Source organism: Carcharhinus amblyrhynchos, chromosome 6, assembly GCF_965287045.1.
Source record: "Carcharhinus amblyrhynchos chromosome 6, sCarAmb.v2.hapA, whole genome shotgun sequence".
Taxonomy (NCBI): domain Eukaryota; kingdom Metazoa; phylum Chordata; class Chondrichthyes; order Carcharhiniformes; family Carcharhinidae; genus Carcharhinus; species Carcharhinus amblyrhynchos.
The window spans coordinates 100,833,710-100,860,650 of record NC_137329.1 but is presented as its reverse complement, the minus strand read 5'-3'; the positions used below and the strand labels follow the sequence as shown (position 1 = coordinate 100,860,650).

Here is a 26,941-nt window from a genome sequence, read left to right as displayed (position 1 = left end):
CAATTAGGTTCCCAGAAAATGAAAGAACACTGATTTAGATTTGAGCGCAGAAACTAATAGACAATGGAAAGTAAGAGGCCAAGTGTAATAGTCTTACCAGGGCCAGCCTTACGTCACCAATTGTCATTTATTTGCAATGTGTTTGAAGTGCCATTCAGCAGCTACAGGGTGCAGGTCTTTCAACTCCTGCCCAAGTGCACCCAGCTAGGTTTAAACCCTCTGCTGCTCCTTTCCTACTGTAAAAAGTCTGACAACACCAGGTTTTAGTCCAACCTATTTATTTGATAATATACTCGCAAGCTTTCGGGTTAGCCCCTTCATCAGGTGAATGGAGAGTTCTGGCCTCAGACAGAGCATATAAAGCACAGACAGTTTAGAGATTACTGATTAGAATGCGAATCCTTACACCTAACCTGCTGTTCAAGACCTGAAGTGGCTGACAATGTGAGTGGAAGGAGCACTGATCACAGGTTAAAGAGATGTGTATTGTCTCCAGACAGTACAGTAAGTGAGGTTTTGCAAACCCAGGCAAGTCACGGGGGTTACAGATAGTGCGACATGAACCCAAGATCCCTGTTGAGACCGTCCTCATGTGTGCGGAACTTGGCTATCAGTCTCTGTTCAGCGACTCTGCGCTGTCGTGTGTCGTGAAGGCCACCTTGGAGAATGCTTACCCGAAGGTCAGAGGCTGAATGCCCGTGACCACTGAAGTGTTCGCCAACAGGAAGGGAACAGTCTTGCCTGGTGACTGTCGAGCGATGTTCATTCATCCGTTGTCGTAGCGTCTGCATGGTCTCCCCAATGTACCATGCTTCGGGACATCCTTTCTTGCAACGTATCAGGTAGACAATGTTGGCCGAGTTGCAAGAGTATTTACCATGTACCTGGTGGACGGTATTCTCACGTGTGATGATGGTATCCATGTCGATGATCCGGCATATCTTGCAGAGGTTGCTGTGGCAGGGTTGTGTGGTATTGTGGTCACTGTTCTCCTGAAGGCTGGGTAGTTTGCTGCGAACAATGGTCTGTTTGAGGTTGTGTGGTTGTCTGAAAGCAAGAAGTGGGGGTGTGGGGATAGCCCTGGCGAGATGTTCGTCTTCATCAATGATATGTTGAAGACTCCGGAGAAGATGTCGTAGCTTCTCCGCTCCGGGGAAGTACTGGACGACGAAGGGTACTCTGTCCACTGTGTCCTGTGTTTGCCTTCTGAGGAGATCGGTGCGGTTTTTCGCTGTGGCGCATCGGAACTGCCGATCTATGGTGGTTGTGGGGGAGTGGTGTGTGCGTGTGTGGTGTGTGTGTGGTGAGAGGAGGGAGAAAGAGAGAGGCAGTGGAAGGCAGGACCGGATCAGGAGCGTGAAGCAGATTGGAAACATTTGCTTCCATAGGGAGTGCCATAAAACCACCAACATGAGCTCCTCTTGACGTCTTGCTTCACTGAGGAACCAGTCTCTTTTGCTTCCATTTCAGAATCCATATCCTCATCACCCAGAGACAGGCAAGCATAGGGTCAACTTCCATTTGCAGCTTGATGCTGGCACTGGTTGTCCCATGGCTGGTAATGAGGCCTTACTGGCACAGTCTCCCTACTCCTGAGATGGACCTGGTATATCCTAACAATTTTGTCCTGCATTTTGAACCATATGATACAAGGGTCCTGTTTTCTCGGTTATGATCCGTGGGACCCAACTGAGGCTGTCCCCAAAGTTCCTCACATGGACTGGTTGGCTGGTTTTGATTGTTTTGTCTGCCCTTGCAGAATTGTGGTACTTCTTCTCGTTCTCTTATTGGGACGCCATCCTTCCTGCCAAGCTTGGAGCAAGTAAGCTTACTCACACTGTCTAACCAAGTCAATAATGTGTACGTCAAGGCCGGACCACCATACATAGCTCCCAACTAGCATTTTCATATTCAGAATCTCAGGTGGCTATGTGTAATTCCAGCAATATCGGACGTCGCCCTGGGCAAGAGACAACTATGTGAGAAGCCCAGAGGACGATGCCATCCCCAACACTGAGCTCATCTTTCTTCATCCAGTTTTTAGTTCATTTGAGGGCTGACTTCTGAATCCCCACGTAATATTATGTTCTTTAATTTAAACAGAGCCAGGTCTTATTGTATTCAGGCCTTGGTTGGCGTTGCAGACATTGGCAAGGTGCCCCAAAAATTGAGGGTCATTATGACCTGTTCCACAGCTGGTAGTGAAGCCAGGCTTATGGGCAGTGGCAGACAACTCAGTGCATCAATGTTAGCTATTCGGGTCCTTGTCTAGCTGGTATACATAAGCTGCCAGTAACAAACCCAATGCTGTATCTGGGTGGAGGCAATGGGTGGGAGGACGTGTGTGTGTGTGTGTGTGTGTGTGTGTGTGTGTGTGTGTGTGTGTGTGTGTGTGTGTGTGCACGCGCGTGTGTGCGGTATTGCCTTATCCTTTTTAAAAAGTTCCAGCAATGGTTTATGACCAGTTACTATGAAGAAGCGTCTACCATAAATGTGCTGATGGAATTTTTTTAATACTGAAGACAACTGCTGATCCCTCATTCTTGATCCGGTTACAGTTCCACTCAGCATCCGTAAGGGTGTCAGATGCATATGCAGCAGCCACCTGTGTCCTATCTCTTCACCGATGTACCAATACAGCAACAACCCTGTTAGGGGAGGCATCTCATGTAAAGACAAGATCCTTTTTGGGGTCAAAATAGGCCAATAAATAAGAGTGAAATATTGCTGTTTAACACAATTGAAAATCTCCAGCTCCAGTGCCCCCAAGTCCACCTTTGATGTTTCCATTGTAGGGCATGCAGGGGGAACAGCAAAGAATCAAAATTAGGAATCAACTTCCAGTAATAATTTACTAGCCCCAGGAAAGATTTCAATTCTGTGGGGTTACTTGGAATTGGTGCCCCCTTAATGGCCCTCACTTTGTCTTCCACCTGATGAAGGCCTTGCCAAGCACCTGATAAGCCCAAATAAGTCATGGCAGTTGCTTGGAAGACACATTTTCCCTTTTCAGGCACACCCCAACCTCCAAAAATCACAGCCCGGATGGGTACCCGGACGAGCACTCAGATCCTGCATGGATCAGCTGGCGGGGGTACTCACTGACATTTTCAACCTCGCTTTACAGAAGTCTGACATCTCTATCTGCTTCAAAAAGGTGAACTTCATCCTGGTACCTAAGAAAAACCAAGCAGCGTGCCTTAATGACTATCAGCCAGTTGCTCTGACATCCATCATTATGAAGTGCTTTGAAAGGCTAGTCATGGCACGAATCAACTCCAGCCTGCCTGAATCCATTACAGTTTCCCACCACCGCAACAGATCCACAGCAGATGCCATTTTCCTGGCCCTGCACTTAACCCTGGAACGCCAAGATAACAAGGGCACCTATGTCAGACTCCAATTTATTGACTACAGCTCAGCCTCAACGCTATTATTTCCACAAACTCATCTCCAAATTCTGTGGCCTGGGCTTCGGCACCTCCCTCTGTGACTGGATCCTGAATTTCCTAACTCATAGGCCACAATCAGTAAGGATAGGCAACAACACCTCCTCCACAATCATCCTCAACAGTGGTGCCCCACAAGGCTGTGTTCCCAGCCCCCTGCTATACTCCTTTTACACCTATGACTGTGTGGCCAGATTCCCCTCCAACGCAATTTTCAAGTTTGCTGACGACACCACCGTAGTGTGTCGGATCTCAAACAATGATGAGACAGAGTACAGGAATGAGATAAAGAATCTGGTAAACTGGTGCGGCAACAATAATCTCTCCCTCGATGTCAATGAAATGAAGAAGATTGTCATTGACTTCAGGAAGCATAAAGGAGAACATGCCCCTGTCTACAACAAGAGGACGAAGTAGAAAGGGTTGAGAGCTTCAAGTTTTAGATGTCAGATCATCAACAATCTGTCCTGGTCCCCCCATGTTGACATTATAGTTAAAGCCCACCATCTACTTTCTCAGAAGACTAAGAAATTTGGCATGTCAGCTATGACTCTCACCAACTTTTACAGATGCACCATTGAAAGCATTCTTTCTGATTGTATCACAGCTTGGTATGGCTAGTGCTCTGCCCAAGACTGCATGGAACTGCAAAATGTCATGAATGTAGCCAATCCATCACGCAAACCAGCCTCCCATCCATTGGTTCTGTCTACTTCCTGCTGCCTTGGCAAAGCAGCCAGCATAATTAAGGACCCTATGCGCCCCGGACATTCTCTCTTCCACTTTCTTCTGTCGAGAAAAAGGCACAAAAGTCTGAGGTCACTTACCAACCGACTGAAGAACAGCTTCTTTCCTGCTGTTGTCAGACTTTTGAATGGACTTACCTTGCATTAAGTTGATCTTCCTCTACACCCTAGCTATGACAGTAACACAACATTCTGCACTCTCTCATTTCCTTTTCTACGAACAGTATAATTTGTCTGTATAACGCACAACAAAAAATACTTTTCACTGTATGTTAATACATGTGACAATAATATATCAAATCAAACCAAAACCTCTTCCAGGTTTGTTAAGTGTTTGCGTTCCTAAATTCCTGTGATCAAGATATTGTCCAGGTACACTGCTACCTGAGCTGGCCCTTGGAGTATGTTCTCCATGACCTGTTAAAAAATGGCACATGCAGCTGAGACCCCAAGGGCCTGTTATGGTACTCATATAGGCCTTTGCGCACATTAATTGTTACGTACTTTTGGGAAGGCTCATCCAACTCAAGTTGGACATACACATGGTTCATGCCCAACTTTGAAAACTCCCAGTTTGGCTCTCTGTTAACCAGGTGTACAAGTCTTCAATCCAGGACAATGGTTCCTCTGCGTAGGTGGCCAGCCTGGCCTTTGTGCTTTCTAAATTCAGGAGCTGAATACCAGCCTGGAGATGACTATAAGTCTGCTCCCCGATAATGGAGATGCAACCCCGTTTTTAATGGATAGCCATCCACTAACAACTCCACCATTATGAGGGCAATCTTTATCATGGGGATGGAATTTAATTGTATTGTTGGTGTTCCTGGTTGTGGGCCTATCTGCAAGGTGCAGTCACGTACTGGCCTTAGGCTATTCTCGAAATAGCACACCTTTCAACTCTCCCATTTTCTTTGTCTCAATTGTGGTCTTCTGCAGCATTTGCAATAGACCACAATCGAGGCCAAGAAATAGGGACAGTTATGGCACGATCTGTAATGTTACTGAGGAGTCTGAATGGTGCCCCTGATCTCCCTTGGCTGCATGGTGATGCAACTCAGGCTCCAGTACTGTCAGGGATTCTGGGATATTCTACCGATACCATCATTCTCAGTTGAGGGATGGATGTTGCATGAGACCCCTTCCCCCAATCAGGGGCCATTGTTATCTGACTTTCCCTGTAGTCATGGAGCTTCTTCCTCTGCATTATTTAAGCTACCTCAAAGACCTTCTTTAGATCTAATTTGGGTTCTGCTAATAATTATCATTTGGACAGTCACACTGTTAATTCCACAGACCAGTCTATCTCCCATCATGTTGTTCAGAGATGGCCGGAATTCAGTGCTCAACCAAGTTTCACAGCCTGGTGAGAAAGTCGATGACAGATTCCACAAGGGTTCGCCCTGTCAAGTTAAAGCAGCATCGCTGGAGTATAATGGAAGGTTTTGGATCATAATAGCCTTTGGCCAAGTCCACCAATTCATTAAAGGTTTTGGAGTCAGGGCGTCCAGGTGGGTCCACTGAAGGTCAAGACCCTGCATGCTGTCAACAGGATCACTTTCTGCTTCTCCTTCCCCTCAATACTGTCCAATAAAGTAATGTATGCACTCCACATACTTAGCCCAGTTTTCAATGCTTGCAATGAAGGCTTCAAGTTTACCAAAAATAATAACTTTTCTTTTTGCAAGATTACTTGTTTCGACAGTAAAGGTGGTCTGAGAGAAGAAAAAAACTCGCTTTATTTCTCATCCCCAATGGAATAATCTTACCAAGGTCGGTCTTCTATTGCCAATTACCTTTTATTAACAGTGACACCTGAGTGACATACGACGGCTAAAGAGTGCAGATCAGCCCTGAGTCTTTACACTCCTGCCTGAGTGGACCCAGTTAACTTTAAACCCTCCCCCCCACTGCTCCTTCCACATTGAGTGAGCCTCCACTTGCCTAATATGGGGGCTCATACTCCATGAAGTCTGCAGGGAGATCTATTGACAATCCCCCATAGCTATCATAACACCCAGCAAGGCTAAGTTTTGTATTATTTTTGTGGACCCAAGTTGGTCCAAACTGGCCAAAACAAATCTGAGCCACTTCGGAAACCACCTCAAAACACCCCCAACCATCCCACTCTCCAATATTGCATCTGGCAAGCTGAATCATTGAAATCTTGAGGCTTGCTTGACAAGGGTAAATGGGACTGGACCCTAAAAGCCACTGGTATGAACAGCCAGTCAACCACCTGTAAAGACAGAATCATAGAACAGAATCCTAGAATCAACTACTATACAAAAGGAGACCACTGGGCCCATCGAGCCTGCACTGACAACAATCCCATCCAAGCCCATAACCCCACATATTTACTTGACTAATCTCCCTGACATCCCTCCAACACTAAGGAGCAATTTAGTATGACCAATCAACCTAACCCACACATCTTTCTCTGTGGGAGGAAACCAGAGCACCCAGAAGAAATCCACACAGACATGGGGAGAATGTGCAAACACCACACAGACAGATGTACTTTCACAGACTTTATTGACGAACACAAAAAAGCCAAAATCTATCCCAAGCACTAGATAAAATATTTGTTTGTGTAATCAAGCTAATGTGTAACATTTGGGGGCATTCTGACTTTGTGCAGTAGTAGTGTGAAAGGTTTGGGCCCATTTATATCCTTTCCTATTTTCTATTTCCACTGAAGGAAATATGTGGAAAGGTAAGCAGAAGAATAGGTCTAATTGGCTGGATTTGTCAAAGCGCCAGAACAAGTATGGTGGGCCTATGGGTGTCCTTCTGTGCTGTGAGATTCTATGATTTTGCATACTATAATTAAATGCTTGATTGCACACCTACCTTGATGTGACATCTTCATCAGCTCATCCTGTTCTACAAAGCAATTGACCATCTGAATGCTTAGCTTTTTAACTTTTAACTTATACCAAACCACATTATTTTTCGGGGGTACAAATCAGTAAAGCACCTTAAACAGCTTGAACTTACATTTTCACATTTTTTTTTAACCAATATATAATTTCAAGGATTGCAACCATTCTTCCCAGGCCCTGCTCTGATATAATACTGAAGGGAAATTGATTCACAGAAGTGATTTAAGTCACATAAGCTTGTACAGTATATCCCAAAAAGAAAGAAACATGGCTTAGTTTGCGATTGCAGGATTAACGGCCTTGCCATTCATCAAAGGCTGTAATAATGAACAAAATGTATTTTAAGGGAACAATTTGTTACAGTACTCTATGTTTAAATTTAAACTATAAAACTGACACACTGTTGGCACCTATGATGTTATTATCAACCCTGAATGTACTGGGAAAACAGACGGTCATCCACCTCAACACAGTTCAAGGATATCTTTGAAAATCAATAGCTTGGAAATGACAGTTGGCAGCATGAGTCGACAAACGTGGGCGACTATTAAAATAATAAACAGAGGAATATCAAACAAATGCATTAAGATTTTCTCCATTAATATTAGCTGTGATTTTTCAACTTGTAACATTAAACAACTGTACACAGATTTCAAGTATGAGTGATCACAATTTGCTTAAAGTTGAACAAGGTTTATATGAATAATTTTTTTCTATATTCTACATTGTGGCAAACAACACAATTTATGTTAAAACATACTGTAATGTGTTAAAATATCTCTGCATTTTCACATTGAATGTAATAACCAAAATAATGCACAGCTCATCACCTATTGATATGGATATTTTAGTGTAACTTGGCAATAAAATAAATAGATTACAATTATTTACTGTGCTGATTTATAATCAAAGGCAGGTCATAATCATGAAAGAATTAAAAATTAAAATGGGTCATGGGAAATCAAAATTGCAACCATCTTTTCTGTGGCAAAAATTGAATTCTAAAACATTTTCTAAATTTATTATTTCAGTTTCTTCTCTGCCACATTTCACTGTATATTAATTGAAAATGGGAAAAGGATAATGGGATTATGATAAAATGCTCAACAATATTTTTCCTGGATTGAAAATTCTGCTGCTAAATTTCATTACAATTTTGGCCTTTAGAAATCTACTAAAACTAGGTAACGAACTAATTAACCTCATTTTGTTTTTAGTTCAGATGGAACAAAATAGCTTTCTGTACGTAGACATCTGTTAGCTTATACTCCTTTCTGCGCAAGTTATGTATGTGGTTACCCATATTCAAATTATTTTTCATTTCAAATGTTTACACAATAAGCTGACTGTACAGGGTGTGTGTTAGCTTTGATACTGACCGGGCTTCACCCTCAATTAATCCATATAAAACAAATGCAGACAACCATGACCAGCATAGGCTCCCACTTGAACACAAAGACCTACATTCAACTTTGTGTGCAATACTTTGAATTCTTCAATGTGCAGAGGTCAAACCTTGAAAAAGCATTGTATAGAATATGTATTTCCAAATTTAAAATGAGTGGTGATGTTAACTCACTCTGTCTATCTGGTGGACATGGAGTGGTAGCAGAGTAAATGTCAGATCATTGATTTTGAAGTGTTTCTGCTTTATCATTATTTTAACTTGGGACTTTTGGAACTCAGGCACTGGCTGATTCACTGGGCAGGCACTTCATTAATTTGCACAAATCAGGGACCAATGACTTAGGACCCCGGCAAATTGCTGAGGGTCCATTGGGTGAATGTGTACCACAGATATTCTGGCCAGTGAAACTTGGCAGTTAAGTGAGCAAGATTCTGAAAGAATGAAGTCAAAAAGTATTTTTTTCTTGGGCTAAGAGGAGCATGGTTTTCTGAAAGGGAAATCATTTTTCATTTATTAAGCGTTCTTTAAAGGATTAACACGCTGTCAGCAAAGGGGAGCCCGTTTTCATACTAGACTCGGAGCTCCAGAAGACATTTTATATGGTGCCACATCAAAGATTATTGCAACAAACAAAGGGGTAACATATTTAGCATGGATAGAAGATTGGCTGGCAGAAAACAGAGAGTATGCATAAATAAGTCTTTTTCTGATTGGCAGGAATGTGATGAATGGATTCCTGCAGGCATCTGGACTGATGCCAACTTTTTACAATTTACATCAATGAGTTAGATGTGGGGAGCAAAAGGCATGGTGAATTTAGAAAGGATCTTTCCTCTTGTGGGTGACTCCAGAACAAGGGAGAACAACTTAAAAATTAGGTGCCACCCTTATAGGTCAGAGGTGAAAAGGATTTTTTCCCTTAGATGGTTGTGTGACTGCAAACTCTATGCCTCAGAAAATGGTGGAAGTGGGGTCATGTAGCACTTTTAAACAGAGGTAGATAGATTCTAGTTAGGCAAGGGAATCACAAAGGTTACCAGGGTAGATTTGAATGTGGAACTTGAAACACAGACAGATCAGCCAAAAGGGGCCAAATTTCCTACTTCTGCTCCTATTGTGTATCTTTGTATGTAATGAAAGGTCTAGGCTTTAAATAGCACATGCTTACATTTTTCCAACTTCCTACCTGCCAGAACAGGAATAGGCTTTAAAACTTTTGTGATTTTCACTGACTGAACAACTGTAATAAACTATTAGAACAACTGGTTGTGAGCATTATCCAGTCACTGGATATTTTAATCATACTGATTTCTGATAATAAACATTCAGACACTTAGTTAATTTCTTAAATGTAAAGCATCCATTCAAATTCTGAAAATATCTGCATAACTTTGTGATAATTTTGAAAATTGCAACAAGGTTGCCAAGCACACAAGACAAAAATAGCCAAGGGCTAAATTTTTACAGCACTTATTGCTCACAGACCCATAAGGAAAATTGGTGCTGCACTGACAAGTGCTCAATAACCTTTTCCCAGGTTAATAACATGCTACCAGTGACCTTAAGCAGATGAGCGTCCGACTTCCACACCTCAATTGGAGGAAGCCTGGCCCTCGAGAGCTACCAGCCAATCAAATGACTAGCAGCTCTAACTGTCCCAACAGTGTCAGGCTCAATCTTGAGCACTGCTGGGACTGCGAGCAGGTGACGAGGAAGAGCAAAGGCAACCAAAGGGATAGGGCAATCCAGGGAGTGGGATGAGAGGGGAGGGGGGATATGTTGGGAAGCCAGATGGGAAAGACCAAGGAGGAAAGAGGCAAGATCTTGTTGGTGGGTGGGAATTGCGCATAGGGCATCTCCCAAAGGATGTAACTGCCTTCCTTTCTACCTTTGAATCCCTGGAGCTAAAAAAAATGTCCTACCAATTGCCTGCCTATGCCAACTACGTTATGATGTGCAGCATTGTATATACGGATCAATTGATCCAAATAGGGCAGCATAATGGCACAGTAGTTAGCACTACTGCCTCACAACCATTCCCGGTTTGGTTCACTGTCTGTGTGGACTTTCCACATTCTCCCCATGCCTGTGTGGGCTTCCTCCGGCTGCTCTGGTTTCCTCCCACAGCCCAAAAAAAGACGTACTCAGCATTTGCCCATTCACTGTAATTTGGGGGACAGCTCGTGGATGGGCAGGTTTTGACCTGTCATATTTTACCTACCCCCTCCTGGCTGAAAACACATAGGGCCATAAATTCCAACCCCATGATTCTAATGGACAAAAGGTACCAATGATAGAATTGATGAAATGTTCAGCCAACTTTCAAATTAATTCACAAGACCACAACATCCCTGATATACTTTAATGCCTAAATTCTTGGTGATTTTATTTTCCTTCCTATTACGTTTTGTTTTTAAAGTTTCCTTTTTACAGTGAAAACAGAAAGCATGGTTTTATCTTGTCCTTTCTTTCCTCTAAGCTTTTTTTCCACACATTGTCTCAAAAATCAACTACAGTGGTTCAAATTTTATGCATACACAAATAGATTTTTCAAGCCTATTCTCACCAGAATGACTTTCCAACCCCATTTTAAATATTTTTTTCACTCCAAACTTAATGGGATATCCCAGTCTTTACAAGCTCAATTTAAAATGGAAAATTATCACAATCAAATTCCTGATCACTAAGTTAAAGGTGACCGAATACTGTGAAAATTGGAGTGCGTGCGCTACCGGACATGAATAGTGCATGCCACAATTCCCCCGTGTCTGCTGCTTTAGGCCTTCGTGAACCATGTGCAAGCCACTGACAGATCAAAGAGTTCAAACACATCTGAATATTGGAGTGAGAGAGAAATGCAATAACTCAACAAGTACAGACACAAATAGGAATATAGAAGAGTATAATATTTGATCATCATGGCTGGCCACATAAATGTAGACAAGAAGGCAGAAAAAGGACCGAAGATTCATGTTGCTGAATCTTCATCACCTCTGTGCCAAGTACAATTTATTGATGACCTGAAGTGTACCTGCTCAAAATAGATTGCAGCATGGTTCAAACGTGACGATACATCGACATGCAGCCAAGAATGATGCTTTACCCATTAAAGGTGGGATTGTGTCGGGAACTCTTTTAGTAATCTGGAGCAGGTCTAATGGAAGCTCCTTGCAATATGGCATATCTAAAGGGCCAGGAAATTCTATTTTTTTTAAAGATTTCCAGATTTACTATACGTTGCTATAACCTTTTTTAATGAATTTTCATCACTGTGTTGCTTTAAACGTGTTTATTGAACCTAAAGTGAATGAATCTCTATTGTCTGATAATTCACTGGATAGCTGTTTGTAATTCAAGAATGAATAATAAAATATGGAAAAGAGGGGGCGCTGAGAATTCTGACAAGCCCATTTTTAGGGATAGCTGGGAACAAGTTATCTGCACGCAGGTCACAGAGTCTTATAGCAGTCAGCAAGACATTAAAATTAATGATGGTCTTTGGTTTTGAAGAGTCCAAATATCATGTTTCATGGTTCAAGTGATATAAAGTGAAACAAGTGAAAAGGATAGTCAGTCGTGCATGTACCTCCACCACACTATTAACTTAGTGTTATTATAATTAAGCAGCTCTATCTTGAGGCTTTCTTCCTTGTCTGGTTGATGCTCTGCAGCTACAACGCTGAAAAGAAGAAATTCTTTTATTAAAAGCTTCCATCATACTGTTGCTGCAGGCCAATCCACAGCCAACAACCTGTTCTGAAAACTCTGCTCACAGTTTAACAGCTGTAACAAAATGTGCCCCTGCAGCTCTCACAAATTCAGAACATCCCAAAACATTCAACAACATTAACAACCCACAACATTCTTTTAGAAACAAAATCAACTCATCCTATTGCCCATTGTTCTTTCAATCTTTTCATAATATTCCAGAAATCAATCCACATCTTCATCAAACATGAATCAGTTCTTCCTGAGGCCATAGTCTATCTGGATGCCAAGTTCGGTTGAAATCTGCCCATTAGTGTTTGAGATATTGGACAAATTTTTTCATTCTGCCCACCATGGGAATCGCAGCAGGTAACAGGTGGACCATGGAAAGGTCCGTTGACCTCGGGCGGAAGTTTTCCGTTTTGGGGCAAGTTTGGCCAGAAAATCCCGCCCATACTGTTTACAATCAAACAGACTAACAAACAAGGATAAAAACATTACCTCTGCCCACCTCCAATGGCAAAGATAATAATGCATGCCATGGAGGTTAGCAGGCATCACAGTAAGTTGCCTATACCTGTGATTAAGCCACTAACCGTATCAACAGGTCCTGATGCATCTTGGCCATGACTTAAACAAATTGACGCTGCAGACTGCAAATCATTAAGAAAGTGGATGCACAGTTTTGCTATATCCCTAAATGTTTTAACATTGACTTTCCCCATCACGTAAGTATCAGACGCAATTGCCAGTGGTGCATTGGTCAGCATAACTTTCCTTTCATATTTAATAGCAACGGCAGCATAGCACAGTTACCTTATGTCACCAGATTGGATTTCTTAAAAGAGAAGCAACATTGTTGGCAGTCATCTGTGCTTTTTTTTAATCACCACCACTTGGTCATCTTTGCCAGGTACGCTTTGATTTGTCTGATGCTACTTCCTCAAACTTACAAAAACTGTATCCTCTGGGATATGTCGAGGTGTTTCAGATGCAGGGTGCTTTTGGTGTCCTGCACTTTTGGCAGGATTGTTGCAGAGTCACTGCAGACTCACTGGGCCATATAGCCTCCTTCTGCACTATAGGGATTCTATGATTTTAGGCCATTGACCAGGCCTATAACAGAAAAGAGGCAAATGAAAGAATGTTGATGCCAGAATACATCCTTAAGACTGAAACTGAATTACAAGACTCTGGTCTGGAGTTTCAGTGCATTGTTTTTTAACACAGCTCCTGAAAACAGCTAATGCAGTTCAAAAGATCAAAGAATTTCAAGTTGATATTATACCCAGTGGATAGAGCTTCCATGATCTTGTGCAAGGAATTGGCCCATTCAGAGAACGGGTTATAGTTGTAAATCAAGTTAATCAGCATGCCAAGTTTCTATTAATTGTGCCTGCTTAAGGGTCTTCGAGGACGCTCTTGAAATTAAACTTATTGTGCCTAAAACATAAAACTGTAAAAAAAGAAAGTGACACACTAAGAAACATGGTTCAGTAAAAATTCATTTTTTAAAGTAATCTTCAAATGTTTAAAATTGGGTTACTCAAAGGCGATGAATAGTTTTGACTATAAACGTTTTTTTGCAATATTGATAACACAAAACGAAACAAAAATAGTTTCTAAACACTGCCCAATTGCCATGGCTGAGTTGATAGCTTAATCATAAGGTTCCAACTTCAAGTGAGAGTAGAGCCAACGTTTTGAGTCTGGATGACACTTCATCAGGCCCTTTGCCGTGCCAAAGGGTAATCCAGTCTTGAAATGTTGGCTCTATCCTCTCCCCACAGATGCTGTCAGGCCTGCTGTGATTTTCCAGCATTTCCTGTTTTGATTTCAAATTCCAGCATCCACAGTATTTTGCTTTTACTCCAAGTTCAAGAACCACTCCAAGACTTGAGCACAAAGATCAAGGCTGACACTTCAGTGCAACACAGAGAGAGTATGGCACCATCAGAAGTGTCTTTCTTCTGGTTAGATATAAAACCGAAACCCGACCTGTCTGATGGGTGGATGTAAAAGATTCCACAGTACTACATTGAAAACGAGGAGGGGATTGATCCCCGATGCTTCTGCCAACAATTAGCCCTCAATCAAGAGCACAAAACACAGATTATTTGGTCAATATCGCACTGTTGTATGTTTGAGTTGGCAAGGTACAAATTTTCTGCTGCATTTCCAACAGTACAACAGTGACTAAACTTCAAAAGTGCTTCATTCACTGTGAAGAGTGTTGAAACACAGTAAAAAGTCTGACAACACCAGGTTTTAGTCCAACCGATTTATTTGATAATAGACTCACAGGCTTTCGGGTTAGTCCCTTCGTTAGGTGACCTGACGAAGGGACTAACCCAAAAGCTTGTGAGTCTATTATCAACTAAATTGGTTGGACTAAAACCTGGTGTTGTCAGACTTTTTACTGAGTTTACGCCAGTCCAACGCCGGCATACCCACATCAAGAGTGTTGAAACACCCAGCAAACGTGAAAATGCTACACAAGTGCAAGTTTCTCTTCCATGTTAACATCTGGCTCATGAAGATTTTGTTTGGTGGTGTGCAAATGAATTGGAAATTTGAACAAAATAAAATAACTTCTGAAAACTAGCACCATTTTGATGCAATTTGAGCTTGGATTAGCGAATTGATATCAAATAAGACATTCTATCCCTTGGTATTTAATCCGTTTAAATATCCCGAACCTTTGGGAAGTCTGAAACAATCTTTAACCCCAAATACAGCTGTCTACCTTTAACTGGCTACATTTCTATAAATGTTGATTGCGGCCATTTAATGACAATTGCCATGTGAAATTCCCTGTTCCTTTGCTCCCAGTGCCACATCCAATATGGTTGATTTGGCTTGACTTCAAGTCATTCTGTGAGTTGGCTTAACAGGCTGCTGAAAGTGCTAAACTTGTTCTGCATCAGAATATCAGTTCTCGGGTCAAAAAGATAAAGAAAGTGCCTTTGCTACAATGAAACTAGTAGCATCTGGTTTGAAACATGTAGGCTTAACCATGATTGTTTTCATTCTTGTTTTTGCCAGCATTATTCATTGGAACAGTGCACGATTTTAACATGTGGAAGGAACATATGTTACCAGGGCCACCAAGCCCATTCCCTCAGCAATCAGAGCATTGCTAATATTACGAAAGTCTCTGAAAATACGTCCCAGCTTTCTGTCAGTAAACTGGTGGTCTTGTTCATTTATTTGCTTTTTATTTTCTGCTGCTTTTCACTTCGCCATACTCAGCAGTTGCAGAAAAGCTCAACTGTCGACTGGATGTAGGCCTGGAATTTGTGGTCAGCGAATCTGTTGACCTCCAAAAAGGCTGCTCACAAAGATCTTACGATTTCGACGATGTGGTTTTCCCCGTCCCCGCAGGCAGTTTAAAATAAACGCCAAGTAAAGGAGATCTCTTGGCATGCAGTATCAGTGATGTAAGCAAGCATGTAAGGAGTCAATCACACTGAAGTATTCACATATAGCAAATGAGGAAGTCAGAAGTGCTTAATATCATTCACTTTGACATTAAACTTTCAGGTAATTAAATAAATTATTATGGTTGGATTAACAGAGCCTAAAACTAGAGGGCATAGGTTTAAGGTGAGGGGTGGGGGGGCGGGGGGAGATACAAAAGGGCCCAGAGGGGCAATTCTTTCACACAGAGGGTGCTGAGAGTCTGGGGCAAGCTGCCAGAGGTAGCAGTAGAGGCGGGGACAATTTTGTTTTTTAAAAATGTTTGGACAATTACATGAGTAAAATGGCTATTGTGGGATTATGGGCCAAGGGCAGGCAATTGGGACTAGCTTAGTCGTTAAAAGACAAAGGGCAGCATGGACAAGTTGGGCTGAAGGGCTTATTTCCATGCTGTAAACCTGAATTACTCTATTGACTTTTAAGACAGAAACTAAAATAAAAATGAACAAGCCTTAAAAAAAGACAAAACTAAAAATATATAGATATTTTTATCATTACGGAGAAATGTGACTTTCCACAAACATACAGTTAGCTTTTCACGTATTTGAAGTAAAGTCACTATGCTGTTAAAAACCTAGTTTCACTTAAAGGTGTAACTTTCCAATGGATTCGAACAGTGACACTAAAGCTTAAAGTGGAAGCTTCTGTCAACTCAAATTGATTTCCACTGATTGCAGTGTGAAAGGGAACTTCAACAGTGCACCCTCTGGAGAACTGTAAAATCACTGAGAGCAACTCTGGATTTCTGTATTATTCTGGCACATGCAGACTCTAGATACTTCTGCCAATTTCACTGGAGTAATGATGTTGCACGTCATTACTACAGAAAAGATTATGTGTTACCTATATTAAGATTCATGTGTCACCACCTCCACTATACAGATTAACAAATAAGCATACATTCATTTTGAAACTCCTATTGTACCTTGTATTTAACACCACATAAATTGTATAATATATAGAAAAGAGAGTGATTTTCTGAGATAAATCACCTGGGGGAATCATTTCCTCTCTTCCAGTTTTTGTAGAAGGAAAAGAATAATATTGGAAGAAAGCATTACTAATTTATCCATCATTATTTAGTTCTGCTGTTAAGTCTTTTCACCTCTAAATTACAGTGATGGACAGAAGTGCAAGGTTGGATCAAAAAAATCTGAGTTTTATTTATTAAGGCATTGTTCAGGTTATTAATGATGAACTTATGAAGCACTATATAGCTCAATTGCCAAATTAAAACATGAGCAATGTTGTTTAGGTCTGATTTTGAAATGCAACACAAAAGTGACAGGTGAATTAAGCACAGTATCCGTTTTTGCTCCAGAGAGCATAGATGCAGCAGTCATTGGCAGGAATCTTGTAGGAAGAGGTGGTTGAAAGACACAGGCTGGGAATGCAGAAGCTATAACAAGTGTGCAAACTCCACCAGGCGTTAACTCACGCGGTAAATGTACCATAACAGTCAGCTACTTGGACGGAGCAAAGCAGTGAATGAGTAGCCTCAGGAAGGTTGCGAATAGGGTGCGCCACTTGATCCATATAGTCAGGACACCCATCAAGAGGAGTTACCAGGGTCAGCACTGCTTTTAATGTTGATGCTATTTTGTCTATCAAGGGCATTTTCTTTCTTCACAATTGAAGAATCTTAGACTGTAAATTATAGTCAAATTGAATGAATTTTATCAAAGAAAATTCTACCATGCAGCAAATTCTCTCTCGTGACATACATAATGTCATTTGGATAACCCTGCAATTTTCACTTCGACTACCTTACATATTACATTCTTGCTAACAATTCCATGTGTCATTAGTAATTTCTAACTACTACTTTATATATCCCGTACTGCTAATTTACAGCAATATTCATGCCGTACCTTTGCACTCTTTAAGTTGCGTAGCATTTTCCAGACCTCCTGCTGTGTCCTCAAAGTTGTTAACATCATGCTGACAGCTCCTGTGAAATGTTGCCATGCTGTTGTTTCCCCTGAGTAGCTGGGGACCTTTCTCTCTGCAAGCACTGCGCTCGCAATCCTCTGCAACAAAGCTTGCTACTATGTCCAGGGACTTATCAACAAAGGGGCAGCATGGTGGCAGAGTGGTTAACCCTGCTGCCTCACAGCGCCAGGGACCCAGGTTCGATTCCTGGTAGAGTTTGCACGCTCTCCACGTGTCTGCGCGGGTTTCCCCCGGACACTCCAGTTTCCTTCCACAGTCCAAAAGACCTGCTGATTAGGAGCATTAGCCATGCTAAATTTGCCCTCCTATATCCGAACAGGCACCAGATTGTGGCGATTAGGGGATTTTCACCGTAATTTCATTGCAGTGTTAATGGACGCCTACTTGTGACACAAACAAATAAAAATAAATAAAACATTTTTCTCAAATATTGTTGAGTCCTTTAATCCTGCATGCTTCACTGCAATGAGTAAATTTGTGATTTTCGTCACCAAATTTTTGGATATTAAGGGGATCAAGGATAAATATAGTGGGAAAGCAGACTTGAGGTAGAAGATCAAAGCTCATGTTAGTGAATGGTCATGATGTGGATATGCTGGCGTTGGACTGGGGTAAAACAGAAATAAATCCCACAACACCAGCTTAAAGTCCAACAAGTTTATTTGTAGCGAAAGCCGCAAATAACTCCCAGCCACCTGACGAAGGGACAGCCTGTTCCGAAAGCTTGCAGCTTTTGCTACAAATAAACTTGTTGGACTTTAAGCTGGTGTTGTGGGATTTCTTTCTGTTTCAGTGAATGGTCAAGCAGACTTGAAGAACAGATGGCCAATTTCTTATGTTCTTATTTCTCCAATTTCTTATGTTCTTAAACTGAAAACACTTGAGCAGCAGATGAACATTTGTACATTCGTATTGATTAATTGACTCACTGGTTGCTTCAGAAGTACGAAACATCATTATTATATGCTATGATTGGTTGTTAAATTAACTTTTCACTAAACAAAACTGCATCCTCAGGAATAGCTTGTTTCAAAATGTGTATATCTGTCATCGTGTTACCAGGTTGAAAAACAAGCATTGTTTGCAAGTTGAGGCAATAGAAATTCAACATTCCTGTGACAAGAATGAATTAGGAGCCACCCCTGACACTACTCTATGGCTTAATTTACAGAAAATCACAGACTTTCTCTAGTATATCCTTAATCTGTATTTAAAGAAAAACGGATTTCAAAATTAAGAATTTACTTTGATTTCTCAATGCATACAACTTGACTCTCCTGCTGCTTAATTTTGGGAAGAGACTTTGAGTGCAGTTTCCCACTGCTACTTAGGGGACTTGGTAGGATAGAGAACGTTTCCTTCTGTGGACTAGAACTAAGGGACATGGTTTTAAGAATAAACAATTCCTCTTTTAAGATGGAGCTGAGGAGTGTGCTTCTCTCTCGGAAGGTTATTAGTCAGTGGAATTCTCTTCTGCAGAAGTGGAGGCTGGGATCTTGAACTCATTCAAGGCTGAGTTAGATAGAAATTTCGCAGACAAGGGAGCTAGGATCATGAGGGGCAGTTAACAAAGTGGAGTTGAGACCATAACAAGATTAGTCATGATCTTATCAAATGGCAGAGCAGGTTCAACAGGTTGATTGGCTGACTTCTGGTCCGAATCTCGATACTTCCATGTAAAAAAAAACCAGCAAGCTGAAATTTACTGGTTCAAAGATTTAAGGAATGGGTTTTAAGAGTTCAGATGTATTAAGAATTCAGTGCAACAATAAACATAAATTCCCTTTTAAGTGCTAGATACATGATTTTTTTAATGAGGGTGTACAGACAGCTCTGAGATTATTCATCAAATGTAACATTTTGGGCAAGTGATTTATGGATGTTTTTAAATTGTTATTTCTTGAGATGCGAGCACCACTAGCTGGGCCAGCATTTATTGCCATCCTTAGTTGCCCTCAACAAGGTGGTGGTGACTGCCGTCTAGAACTGTTGCAGTCCATGTGGAGTAGGTACACCCACAGTGATGTTAAGGGAGGAGTTCCATGATGTTGATAGCAATAGAATGGTGATATGTTTCCAAGTCAGGATGACAAGTGGCTTGGAGGGGTACTTCAGGCGGTGACATTCTCACATATCTTTTGCCCTTGTCCTTCTAGATGGTAACGGCTGGAGGTTTTGGAAAATGCTATCTAAGGAGGATTGGTAAATTTCTGCACTACATCTTGTAGATGGTGTAGACTGCTGCCACTGTGCACTGGGGTGGAAGGAATGAATGTTTGTGGATGGGGTGCCAATCAAGTGGGCTACTTTGCCCTGAATGGGGTCAAGCTTCTTGAGCTCCACTCATCTAGACAAGTGTAGTGTATTCCTGACTTTAAACTCCTGACTTGTGTCTTGTAGATGGTGGACAGGCTTTGGGGAGTCAGGAAGTGAGTTACTCACCACAGGCTTCCTAGCCTCTGGCCTGCTCTTGTAGCCACAGTACTTATATGGATAGCCCTGTTCGGTTTCTAGTCAATGGTAGTCTTCAGGATGCTGATAGTGGGGGATGTAGGCTCACATGTGGCAAGACATTCCAGAAGACAAAAGAACTATGGATATTTCAAAGTTATTTCTGAAAATGTAGGTAATTCTACAGTAGTGATAATTTTTAAAACAATTTAGTCTATTTGAAGAATTGTATGATAGATTTTCCATGGCAAATATGTAATTGTATTGTATAATTACTTGGCTACTAATATGTCCTTAATATGATAAACTGAGAACAAAATCTATTGTGAAGCTACATGCTCTCAAAGAATATAATAGTTTAAAAAAATTCCAAAATTTGATGTTCATTTCAGACACAGTAGGTTACTTAGTCTCAAGGCACTCTGATGGAGGGTGAGATGGGACTTAGCCATAAATAGTAAGTTAACACACAAGCACCATTTCCACAAACTATTATTTGCATGCAAGTCTGGAGACTGATTCCTAACAGGATATTTAATTGTGCGAGCATCCCAGTGGAGCTCAATTCTAGGTCAAACACATGCATTTCCATTATAGACCACTACAACATCCAAAAACACACAGCACCAGTTTCCAAGTGTGTACTGATGATTCCCAGCACTATCTCATTACCAAATCTCCTGACCCCTGCACTATCTCTAAATTTCGTAACTGCTCATCTAACATCAAGTCCTGCTTGAAATTTCTTCCAACTAAATGCTGAGAAGACAGAAGGCATTGCTTTTGGTCATTATCCTGCCACAAACTGCACCATCTAGCCATCAACTCCATTCCTCTCATTGTGCCTCAGACTTTCACAACTGTGGCGTTGAATTTACCCCGAAGGGTGGGCTTTTATTGCCCTGTCATAATGGGTAAAATGCAGAAAGTCACTGAAAAATCCATTGACTTTGGCAGGGCTGAACAATTCTGTCCAAGAAAAGCTTCCAAACACATATCCATACCACCAATTAAACTGTCAATCCTCTCTAACATTGCCCTTGCCTCAGTTAATCTCTTGTGGAAACCCTCATGCTCTGTTATCGCTGGACTTAATTAAACCAAAGCATTCCTGACCAGTTTCTGATCATGCACTCTCCTAAACTTGAGGACATTCAAAACTGTGCTGCCCATGTCCTATCTTGCACCAAGTCCTTGTCACCTCTCACCCTGTGCTGGCCTACATTGGCACAAGCAATGCCTTCATTTTAAAATGCTCACTGCTGTTTACAATGCTATCCATTGTCTACCTCCTCCCATATCAGTAATGTCCACCAGGCCTAAACCCCGCGGAGATATCTGTGCTCCCCTGATTCTGGCCTTTAATTCCTGATTTCAATCTTTGCATCACAGGCAGCATGTCTTCATGTGCTGAATCCTGGCTCTGAAATTGTGTCTTGAAACTTCTCTGTCTTTTCTCTCTGCATCTCTTTTATTTAAGACGTTCCTTAAAACTTAATTCTTTGACAAGCCTGATAACAAATTTTGTTTGATGATGCTCTGGCAATGGGCCTTGGCATGTTTTACAATGTTAAATGTTGGTAGCAGCTCCTGGTCAAATCACCCATCCCTAAAACCATGAGCCTGAGGGGCAATGGTTACATGCCTTTTGATGACTCAATTGAGCTTAGCTAACGCAACGCAGATCGAGAACTTCCTGATCTCAGGTAATCATTGGACAAAGTGGCTGAGCCTTTGAAGAACCCCAAATGATATCTGCTTCACTTACAATTAAAAATCTTTTGCTTCAAATCATGTCAATTGACCAGTTGCATAAAATTCCAGCCCAACAGTCATTTGGTAAGATCGATCAACCAACTGTTTTTGTGCCAAATAATATTAGTCATATTTCATATTCTGAAAACGGTAATTATTTTGTTTTGTACACCTCTAGTTTTGTCTAATGCTTAACCAGCAATGTTAATTCAGTCTCAAGTACAATGATCAAGCAAATTACATACTTATCCAGCAATTCTGGTAGCAAGAAAGATCCCAGACATTTATCTAAACAATTCTGTCAACAGTTTGATGCTCTCACTAAACACACATTCTATATGCCACGAGACCATAATTAGTTATGCAGGGGTGTGACTCCAAATGAAGGTGTTGGCATTGTAGCACTCTGTGAAAATATTAACTATGAGTTAACTCCAATTTTCTCTTCTCTAATTAAATGCACATGGTACTAATGAGCTAACCTACTGTTCCTTGATAGCACTAATTAGCTGAGAGGAGAGCACACACTCACACTGCAATTTAAACCTAAAAATAAGGTTGAAAATATGCTAATTGCTGATATAATTTAAAACAGAACAAGTTGAGGAAATTGTCATAATAAGGCGAATGGGCCACATTTTGGCAAGGCAGTGAGCATTTCTTCTGTTCCTTGTCTTGATGCAAAACAATACAAAGGGATGTTTTGATTGGTGTTTTGCAGGGTCAACAAAGTTCCTGTCTTTCCAAGTAAACACGAAAAATGATGCAACTTGAACATGCATCAAGAATTGCAGTATGTAGCACTATTACCTCAATGTACAACTCTATTTAGCAACACAAAAAAGATTACTTGCGATCTTTTCTTTAAAAGAAGAACAACAGAAAATGTTTTCTTCACAGAAAGCCACTCATTGCACTTTTTTTGTAGGACTTGCAAGGATAGCTTCATACAGTGCGGGTCCTGTATAAGTAATTCACCCAGAGTTCTTCCACTTGATCTTGGGAGTTAATTTTATTTAACAGTTGAAGGGGTTGTTACAGATCTGCAGTGATGAGTAAGCAAAGATTATCTACCCCACTTTTAGAGGTCAAAACTGCCACAGCAGGTGTAACCATCAGTGGGCATCAGTCCAGAATGTAAACAGGTCTGATCTCTCAACCTGGCAATGAATGTTTAGTAAATGGCAGAAGTTGATTTTATTTCTCATTTACGTCTCTATATACTCTTTAAGTACCTTGTGTACTGAAGGTATTCAGAACTAGTTATTCTGTTATTATTGCTTGTAAGCAGAAATGGTCTTCTATTGTTCACTTAATTTATGGTATACACAAATTAAATCATTTAGCAGGCTGCCTCTCTCTACCCCAACTGATGGTTGTTGGTAACCTAAATTGCATGAATATTTTTAAAATAAAAACACGCTGTAAACTACAACCTATTTGAAGAAATCATATGCAGGGCCAATTATGTGAATCTTATTCTACCATTTTTGATGTGTGCACTGGAATATAATATTCACTTAAAAAAAAGTACTCAAGTTCCTGAAGATTTTCAATTATTGCAGCTACAAAAGATCAGTAATAGCCTGCTGACCTGCAATGTTCGCTGTTTGTCGTTCCCCTTTGGAGATTTCAGACCACTGGTTTGCTGCTGAAGAAGAAGCTGCCTTGCTGCTTGTAGTGCCTGCAAGCCAAAAAAACATTATTATTCATAAAGTTTGTTTCCTTAAGCTGTGATCTCAATTTTATTATTAACGTCACGGTAATTTTGGATGCACATAAAATGAAACTCTTTAAGGGTTGCAGTCCACCTTTTTGTTCCAACAACCAGTACTTTTCTCTTCAGTGTTTATTTGCCCCTCATGCAGCCATCAGTTTGTACCACATCAGCTACTTTCTCTTTGTTTTTTTTAATGTATAAACACATTCAGATATTTCGTGACACAAGTTTCTTTTCAAACCTGCAGCTGTCCATGAAACTGCACATATGCAAGTCAAGAGTTTCTGCAGAACACTACAGGAAGAGCAAAATCTTATAGTACGTTACAAACTGATGTAAACTGCATCAATAGACTTATTTCCGCTAGGGATTCATCCACTGTGTGTGTGTTCAACAGAAATGACCCCCCTCCCCCTCTTATTACCATAGATTTGCATATTCATAATATCATTTTGGTGCAGAAGCGCAAGACTTCAAATGTTACTGGAAGCTGTAATTAAAATTGACAAATCAACATCAGATATCTTGGAAGTGGATTAACGTGGATTCTGTACTGTAGATTGCAGGCAGGGAAAATGCTTACAATATGAAAAACCAGGGTCTTCATTTTAATGATGAAAAAGAAGGGATGTGACAATAAATTAAAACAGTTGATTATTTTACTGGTGCTTGTCATCGACGATTAAATGTATGTTTTAGGTAAAATGTAATTTTGTACCCTTTTTGCACACCTGTGATTTTAAATGTAAGTATTCTTTACAGCTGTAAATAAAATGATCGCACTGAAGTCCAGTGATTTAATTTGCCAGTCTGTTTCCAGAAGAGCAAAAAGTACAGCTGGAAATTATATCTTTGTTTAATGCTATTGTCAGCGCTAAACAAATGGCAGTAAAAATATTTGGACACAAACACAAAAGAATACCAGCATGCAAAAAAAATAAATTGCCGGGAGATCACTGGATTAAGCTACACAAAAAAATGTGAAAGCTCAAAATTAAGTTGATTTCTTCACCAGGATCAACCTATTGACAATATAAGCAACGAACAGGTACTACCCATCAAAAACTCCTTGCAACAGACCCCAGAAAAATGTCTTGGTCGGCAGAGATCCATGGAGTCATCAAAAACAAAATCGTTAGCACATGATATGTGATAAAAAATTTAGGTGCACAGAGTAAAGATTCACTTGATCAATCTGGTTTCAAAAAAACATCCGATTCACCTCTGATGGGGTAAAGTACATTTTTGATTAGAATCAAGGGGTTGGTTTTCTAGTACTTTCTAGTATCCATGACAACAGTTGCTTTGACAGGATGTGCATATGGCATTACACTGCCAGCTGGTGTGAACAATGTTTGAACTACTGCATTGAGATGCTGAGCAAACAGAAAAAAGTTGCCACGTCTTAACCCTCAGGGAAGCCAGTCATCCCCTGATCAATTATGAAAAGACAGAGAGGGCTGCTACAGTCTGGCTCCAAGCAAGTTTTTTGAGAAGGCAGGCAGACGCACAAAACCAAAGTAAACAAACTGAGTGCTGCAGCACCATCTCCTAACAACATTGATTTGTCTAGCCATAGAAAGCTCTGGTAACAATTTGCTAAGCATATTCCTAACATTTGGAGACTTTTGCAAAACAATCACTTTATTGTTACATCACTAAGCTCTCTTTTTCAAACAGCGCATTTTCAGGAAAGTTCAACTTCATACAAAACATATTCAACAACATTTGATGAATTCTGTTCAGTGTTCTTCTCTCGTATTTTTTCAATCATAAAAAAACGAAAAATTGGAAGGTGGCACACTTTGAGACATTCAATACATCGTCTAACGTGTGGAGTTGCATGTGTATATTGCATAACAAGGCAATATGATATATTATGATTAAACTATATGGACTAAGCTAAATTGCTGCGACTGTTTCACATCACTCATTTACTTCAGAAGACGCAAAGCACTTATTTTTTAGCTCTGTGAACCAACACTTTGCGTAGCCTTTGAAAAATGTAAAGCTGAAAGTGCAATTGGATCAAGGCCCAATTGAAAGCCTTGTAGGAAAAGGAATTGGCAAAACTCTGCTATTTAATAGTGATGATACGATGAACAGAAATTAAGGTTTCGACAAGGGGTTGCGCCAGACATCAGCATGCTGTTTCTCTTTCCACACACACTAACAAACCTTCAAACATATTTTTTGTTTGAATTTTCCAGCATTTCTAGTTTAGTTTTTAAATTAGATTTACAGCGTGTATTTGGAAGTATTTCGGTAATATGTTTCTGTAATTTATTTTATTTCAATATCTAACAACCTCCATAAAACTGAACGAAAATGCAACCAACTGAAGCTGAAATATATTAGTAAGAAGTTCCAGAAAGGAGGCATATTCACAAATTTATTTAGTGGCTCAATAACTCATTGCCTACTGAAAGCAATGAAATCCAATATTTAGGCCCGAGACACCTGCTAATGTGTTTGCTCATGAAGTCAACTTGAGATATGAACAAAAGGGTACCCAACTTTGAAATAAAAGCTGCTATTTTGAATAAATTACTAGCTTTGGAGCATTGTCAGGAGAAACAAGGAGGAACACAGAACTGCAATTTGTACCAAGATACAAGAGAGACATGCACAACAGAAGTTCTTTCTATTTCCTCAAGAGTTATCCACTTAATATTCTGTTAATATAAAAGTGCGTGTTGCTGCTTACACCCTGAAAATAACTTCATGGAGATAGACCATACGTTTACAGATTTTACCGTGTACATTTACTCCACAAACTGTTTCAGATTATCTACGTATATTGAGTTTAAAGCAACTACTGTATGGTTTTTTTGAGTGCACATTTATTTAGAATTCAGTAAATCTTATGTCCAATGAAATAAACCATGGTCTCTTGATTCAGCATTAAGCATATGGAAAGAGGACTTTGTTTTGTTTACATTTTACACAAATACATCATAGTTGCTAACTGCCAACACAACATGTAAGCAGGCATCACCCAAGTCCTCAGGGCTACTGCAGTTTTATTTTAAGTCAGTCTGAATCTATTCACTCCACTAAATAACAGGTAATGGGAAAATATTAATTAGGAAAACAGTCAAAATGAAAACAAATATTTGAACATTAGGCAGAGTAATACATAATGAGTGCATCATAAAAGCAATATTCATTGCAATCACACAATAGTTGGTAGTTGCTATTGTGGCTATTGAAAGTGCTTTAAGGTAAAATAAAATCAGTGGAAAAATGACAATTTCTAATAACTTAATTCAATCATGAATCACAAGGACTATTTTGCACACCCAATCTATCATTCATTTTAATTTTACTTTATAACATGCAGCGTTAAATATTTAAGCACAATCTTTTTTGCAGATGTTACATGATGT

At 40.4% G+C, this 26,941-nt stretch overlaps 1 protein-coding gene across 6 annotated transcripts in view; it reads right to left on the bottom strand.

Moving 5' to 3' along the window:
- foxp2 (forkhead box P2) overlaps positions 1–26,941 on the bottom strand; it is a 708,352-nt gene that overhangs the window by 151,051 nt on the left and 530,360 nt on the right. For all 6 annotated transcript variants that reach the window (XM_080191077.1, XM_080191073.1, XM_080191074.1 and 3 more), the window contains one exon: positions 23,427–23,516. In XM_080191077.1, coding sequence (XP_080047203.1) covers positions 23,427–23,516 — 90 coding nt within the window. The remainder of the gene's footprint in view (positions 1–23,426; positions 23,517–26,941) is intronic.